At 44.6% G+C, this 7,279-nt stretch overlaps 1 protein-coding gene across 1 annotated transcript in view; it reads right to left on the minus strand.

Annotated features, from left to right (window-relative positions):
• Window positions 1–1,027: 1,027 nt before the first annotated feature.
• The window catches only part of klhl7 (kelch-like family member 7), a 12,259-nt gene continuing 6,007 nt past the window's right edge, over window positions 1,028–7,279 (minus strand). Inside the window, exon 12 of the mRNA XM_046058267.1 lies at window positions 1,028–1,823. Coding sequence (XP_045914223.1) covers window positions 1,658–1,823 — 166 coding nt within the window. The 3' untranslated portion in view covers window positions 1,028–1,657. The remainder of the gene's footprint in view (window positions 1,824–7,279) is intronic.

A 7,279-nucleotide genomic window follows, 5' to 3' on the forward strand; every position in this document is an offset into this window, starting at 1 on the left:
ATTTGCAGAGCTTTTCAGACAACTGTCTTTTGAGAATTTCTGCTGCCAGTCCAATACAATAGACGTTGATGGAATTTAGTTTGAGAGTGAATTGTTTCCAAAGTTGAAAAGTATATGCAGATACCAAGTGGAATTTCTTTAATTTTTGTAATTTGGCTTCCTCCCTCTCTGTGCGTGTCTCAGGTTGTACAGCGGCACCTTGGTGCATGGCCTCATCAAGTATCTGAAAGGGGGTCGAGCTGCTGAATCCCTCCTGGCCGGGGGTTCTGTGTCCGGACAACTCTACGTCTCGCTGCTGGACGCCGTGTGGAACTGCAGCTCCAAAACCCATCAGTCCTCTTCAGCAGCAGGGAGGAGGAAGAGAGGTGGAGGCCGGGGAAGGAGAGGAAGAGGGGGAGGTGGGAGAGGAGCAAGGGGAGGGGGGAGAGGGACTGGGGAGATAAACAACAGGTTTGCTTTCCTGATGGTCAATGAAGAGTTTGATGATTGGTGAGGAGGCAAAATGAATAGATCGATATACAGAACTTGCTTAGGGCCAAATGAGAGGGGACATTCCAGTGTTTTAGTAAACACCCTCAGGGGATGCTGTAGTCATTGTGAAGTAAAGAACTACATCTTTTAACGTTTACCACTTCTTCTGCCTTTATAATTGTATTACACTATTTAACCTTCCTCACTATTATTAACTGGCCGTCTCAAGTCAAGTGATGTCAAGACATCAGAGATCAGTTTTCCCAAAGCACACGCTTGCCATATTTTAGCATATATGAAAGCTTTTATTAAATTAAGATCACTGTTAATGCAACTGTTTTCAGCCTGACAGTTTTATTCTGTTACATCAACACAAGATTTAAACAGTGAATGTAGAGATGTCTTATTTTATCATCTCTGTTGACCAGCGAGATGTATGGCAGCTAATGGCACCTTGATGACAAACGTATGATTATGTAATTTTTATATTTGCCTTACTGCTTATGTATTTGGTGCTCGATTTTACTTGCCTTTCTATATTAAAAAAATTCATGAATCAAACAGACATGTTTTTTTTTATTATCACATTCAGCTAGTTTTTATTGTAATCTGAGAATAAAATGTTTACTCATCCTTTATAAAGTCAGCTTTGTGTTACAGTGCATTACCAAAGCACTCTTACTACATATATACACACAACAAAATCAAGTCTTCCAACTGCATAAATGCAGTATATCTACAGTCTGTAACAGCAAGTAATTCACAAGCTACAAAAACAACATTACAAAGTTTAAAAGAAAGAAGGATAAGGACAAAGAAATTTAAATAAAATAATTAGACTGTATTTATCAGTCTTTTTTAGGAGGAGGGGTTTGGATTTCTTATATCCAACCTACACAACACTCTCTCATTAAAAGTGTCCTTGCCAGATCATTTGTGGACAGCGTCCCACTGGCACTTAAACATTAGGACCTACAATTCTGGCACAGCTAAAAGTTAAAGAGGAATTTGGCTACTGCACATAATTAAAGAACATAACCAGTTTGCTGCCTAAATACAGACATGAATATTCACGAGTATGAGCTGTCAGGGCCTTGACTCGTGTAAATCAGCTCCACAGTCCACAGGACGCACACCTCTCTCATCAAACGTCACAACTCAATATGCACCGAATCTTCCTCTTGTCCTACGAGGATGATGAGGTGGAGGCAGATGAAGAGGCAGTGGCTGCAGCGTGTGAGTGGGAGTCTATGAGGTCCATGTCTTCGTCTTCATTGACTCCGCACGTGTCAACCACGCAGATCAAGCAGCTGGTGACAGGAAATGCTCGCACCTTGTTGCAAGTCACCCATCTGGACGCACAGAAGAAAACTGATTTAGAGACGGCATGGAACAGGAATAGAGTTTTAACAAGCAATTTTTTAATGGATTCCCATTGTGCTTATTACTGACAGAATTCAACATTAATTTGTTATTTTTCTGTATACCTGGGAAACCAGTGACTGCTATGAAAGGGGACCTGACAACAAGGGAAAGACTTAGTGACAGCCTGAAAAGACAGCTTACAGGAGAGAAAAGACCCCACCGGGGCTGGCATGGGCTAGCTACTCATACCAGCACGATCCATCACAAGTTAGTGATTTGGGCCCACCCAACAAATGCTATGAAAACATCAAGAAGAAGTATACCCCCAGAGTCAGCAAGAGCAGGGGTGCAAGAAGACTCACGGACAGACCACATGGTATTGGACTCAGGAATGGAAATGACTATGACTCAGAAGACCAGCACAGAATATAACACAGCAGCAGCACCGGATCCATACAGGCTTGTCAAAAGCCTTTTCGATAAGGAGAGGGGTGGGTTCCTTAGGGCGGCAATAAAGGAACTGGAGGAATACCTGAGGAAGGCAGAAGCCAGTCACAGTTCCTGATGACATGCCACCAATCCACCCACCAAAGCATCAGAGAGATATAAGGCCCCCTACCTAGAATGAGGTGTTAAACATTGGAAAGCGGGCAAGAACAGCATCAGCCCCAGCACCCAATGGGATGCCATATAAAGTGTACAAGAACAATCCAAGATGTTCCACATCTGGAGGTTGCTACGGGTGGCTTGGGAAAAGGGAATTGTACCTAAAGCATGGCGGTGGGCAGGAGGAATAGTAATCCCCAGAGAAAAGGACTCTTCAACCATTAGTCAGATCCGCCAGATCAGTTTTCTTAACGTTGAGGGAAAGATCTTTTTTTGGCATCATGGCCCAAAGACTGTCAACATTTCTGATGTGGAATGAATAAATCGACACGACCGTGCAGAAAGCAGGAATACATGGCTTCTCAGGATGTCTGGAACATGCCAGCATCATCTGGCATCAAATTCAGACTGCCAAGAAGGAGAAGGAAAACCTCCATGTGGTATTCCTGGATCTAGCTAACGCTTTTGGATCAGTGCCACATGAGACCCTGTGGGCAGCATTCAATTTCTTCCAAGTCCCAGAGTGTATCACGAAGTTGGTCAAGGCAAATTTTCAGGACCTCCAGTTCTGCGTAACTACAGGTGATAACACCACCGGCTGGCTGCACCTGAAGTAAGGCATAATGGCAGGCTGTACCATTTCTCCATTGGCCTTCACCATGGCAATGGAGCTCATCATTTGAGCATCGAAATGGGTAGTCGGAGGGGAACAAGTGAACAGTTAGAGCATATATGGATGACATGACTAAAGTAACAACAACAAAAGCATGCACCAAACGCCTATTGGATAAAATACAGGTAAATATCGACTGACCCAGTAAGTCTCGCAGTATCTCCATTGAGAAGGGCTGGCTCTCCGAAGTTAAGATCTATATAAATGGTGAGTTAATACCAACGATCATGGAGAAACCCATGGTGATTCCAGTTTGGCCTGCTGTCCCGACTTATGTGGCCTATTACCATTTACGAGGTCAGTCTGACTCATGCTAAAATGGACTCCAGCTACTGCAGTAGCTGAGGCAATGTCGGCCCTCCAGCACCAGGACATTGTGGGCCAAGTCCAGCAAGGTAGAAGGGGGTTTGGCCTGGGAGTAAAGAAACCTATGTGGCAAAAGGCTACATCAGCCGCCCACCAACCTAAATCTTTGGTTGGGAGAGGACCCAGCCTGCCCTTTGTGTTCTGCTCCGGCAAACCTAAAGCACATTTTGGTAGGGTGTAAGACCAGTCTGACGCAAGGCAGATACACGCATGACCCACTGTATGGAGCCAAGGACTGGGAAATGCGTGCTGACTTGGGCCAAAGACTCATAGTTCCATCCGAGATCATAACTACCAACTTGAGACCAGTTCTGGTCCTCTGGTCAAAATCTTGTCAGCGCGCCTTCCTTATTGAAATGACTGTACCTACTAAATGACCACATGCCAACTATGAGACACACACCCAGGGCTGATCATCCTGTGGTGGGCCTGCCTCAACAGAGGGTGTCTTGTGATAAAAGGCCGAAACACCCAATGACGTTGGGGTTCACAACTGATGATGTGTCGCAATGGTGGCTCTACCTGGTGGTCATATTCAAGATGCTACAGTGCTGAATCTTCGGGGATTGTAACAAGAAGTCCTATTTAATGAATCTGTAGAGAACTACAACTTAAATGGTGCATACAATTGTCTTTAGCAATAAACATACTAGTAAGGATCCTGGTGGTTCAAGCACTACTTATATTTAATAGTAATGATTACCTGGCAAAATAAACCACCCGCAACAATTAGTTACAAGTTAACAAAACGTCAAAGCAGTGGTTCAGTTTTTCACACCAGTGACTACATATCAGTGACAAACACATCAGCTATATTTGTTTTATTTTGGCAATATTTAGTCAATACCAACCTGTCAGTATCAGTGTGGTACTCCAGGACGTGTCCGAGCCGCCCCACACCTTGGAACCCCGCCAGCACATAGATGACATCGCCGACCGCTGCACACTTCACCGTTACACCCCGCCACGGCATTGCCGAAGCAGCACGCCACTCGTTACCGGCAATGTCGTAGTACTCCACCGAGTCCAGTCCACCTAGAAAAAGAAAAACAACACAAACACAGTATCATACTGTGGTAATATGGGACACTCTTGCTACTATTACATGCTACAGCTACGATGTTCAATTGTATTATTTCATTCTTACATTACATTCTCATTCTTCATCACTGTAGGGGTTATAGTAAGATAAATTTTTTTTGTACCCAGTGCCCCCTGCCCTCCGACAGCATAGATCCGGTTGTTGACCACCACCAGCCCATGGTTCTTCCTGGACTCTCTCATCCCACACAGCTCCCTCCATCTGAGGACAGGAAGATGGCCAGTGTAACCGAGAACACCGACACCAACATTATGTGATGTTCCACTTTTGTGTCTGTGCATATGATTACTGTCAGGTAAAAGGTATTGAAACTCCAGTTGTGACCTCTATGTTGATGAAAATCTCCCTGCTCCTTTGTAGAGAAATTTCCCTGACCTCTTAGTCTGATAAAAGCTTACTGGTGACTTTATTACATCAATATGAATATACAGAGTGGTAAACAAGGACATTTCTTTACATCATCTTTGAAGTTCCTTCTGTGTCAGCCAGTACATATCAATAAGGAAACATATTACTTTTTTCCTGTGGGTTATACATTTCTGAGCTGTATGTTTATGTAACTCACTGTTGTGTGCTGGGGTCGTAAACCTCACAGTTGTTGAGAACCCTGCCAGACACATTGTTGCCCACAGTTCCTCCGCAGACGTAGATGAGCCCGTTGGCCTCCACTGAGCCGTGGCTGCAGCGGGCCATCAGCATGCTTGTTTTCACCTGCCACGACTCTGTTCTTGTGTCGTAGCATTCAAAAAGGTCGAGGGCAGAGCTGCCTGCAGGCACACATGTGGAATACGCAACACTGTGATTACATGTTGTCAGAGGTGGGATGTATAACTTTCCTGACATGTAAATCATAATGGAAGTAATAACCACATCAAACTTCAAACTTAATTTAACCATCCCAGTCAATAGATACACAAACTCTTCCAATCCCAGGTGGCAAGTTCACCCCTTCCACCTTGCTGTGCTCACCTACTTCCGACCCGCCGGATGTGTAGATCTTGCCCTGGGCGGCGCAGGCAGCCAGGCTGTCGCGAGGCGTCGGCGGGCCCAGCTTGGAGTACCAGCTGTCCTTCAGGACGTTGTAGCAGTCCATGCGCTTGATGGGGAATAACTGGGAGCCACCCAGGATGTAGACTACATTGTCCCAGAAGACAGCTGTGGCGTCTCGGCGCTTCTCGAAGGGGCAGCGGATGTCTGTCCAGGTGGAGTCCTGCATGGAAAGCCAGACTGACACTTAAACATTTCATTGTTCGTGCAATATCTGATCCAGTTAATATGAACTGTGCAGTTCAAAATACTGTAAAGCCTCAAATAAACAAGTTTCACACTTAAAAATTTAACACAAGTATGTACAGTATCTATTTACTGGCTTACTGCCCCTGTGGGTAAAATCTGTTTGCATGTGGAGCCTAGTACCTTGGGGTTGAAGTAGCGGCAGGATTGAGGCTGGGAGCCTCCAAATAGAGCAATGCGGTAGTCGTGCTTCTTGCGTCGCGGTCGGCTGCTCTCTCCCAGATCCTCACGATCCTCCAGGGACAGCAGGTGGTAGCGCATCCCACCTGGGACAAAAGCACAGGCTGTTTTTATTTTTGTTTTGTGTGTGTGTGAATGTGTGAGCTCATGTCAACCCAGCAGACCTTAGCCTAATTCAGTTTTATTGTCAACTTGCTCTTATGAATCTGAATTATCTATGTAAGTAAGAGTTTTTGTGGTGGTGGCTCATATGTTACACATCTACAGGACATTTTTTATTTATTAATATTTAAAATTTTACTAATATAACAATGTTCCTTCACATGAATACAATATACTCAGTATTGTGTGTGTTCCTCTCTCCCTCCTTCTACTTACTGATGACCATCTTGAGGCACTGTGGGTTGTCCTGGATGAGGGGCTCAGCCTGCACAGTCTTGGAGAGGAAGGTTTTGGAGACCAGAGGAAAGCGAACGCACCCCAACACCTCCACCATATATTGCTTTCTGTTACACACATCGTACTTCAGCCAGCGCACTGCTGCATCATAAATCTAAGCACAAAGGCAACAGGTCGAAACATTCAGGTTATAGGGGGTATTGTTTTTAGCCAAAGCCATCAATCAAGCTTTGTCCTGATGTGATGAAACCCCATTCATTTGGTAATCCAAGATGTAAAAAGAAGTATTTATCATAAAGTTTAATAAATCGTTAGGGTCTCTATGGTGTTTTGCTACGTCCCCAAATTTAGGCATCAAAGTGTCTCCAAATTACCAACAGTTTCTTGAGCCAGTTCTTAAAAATTATAGCAGAAAGGAAATGAAGCGTAAATTCAAAGAACGTGTGCGTGTGTACCTGGGCCTCTGCACGGACAGTGAGTTTGTCCTGGTGCAGTAGATGTGTGAGCTCCGTAACGTCCAGTTGCAGAAACTCGTCCAGTTTGTAGACTTCGGTGAAGTGGAGCTGGAAGAAGTCCTCTGCTGCTGCCTTCAGCTCAGGACAGTCCATACAGTCTGACAGGGCAGAAATACCTGCAGGGGGGACAGGACATGGGTCAGTCAATCTAATGACTGATTGGCAGGCCTGACCTAAACACATTGTAGGTGGGAAAATGACTTTAATACTTAAATAAACAAAAAAGCTCTTTATTTTGGTAGAACCAGTTCAACTCACTGAGCTGGAATTGTTTAGCCCCTCTGGCTGTTTCATAATTGATGGTGATGA

This window comes from Micropterus dolomieu, linkage group LG09, assembly GCF_021292245.1.
Source record: "Micropterus dolomieu isolate WLL.071019.BEF.003 ecotype Adirondacks linkage group LG09, ASM2129224v1, whole genome shotgun sequence".
NCBI classification, from domain to species: Eukaryota; Metazoa; Chordata; class Actinopteri; order Centrarchiformes; family Centrarchidae; genus Micropterus; species Micropterus dolomieu.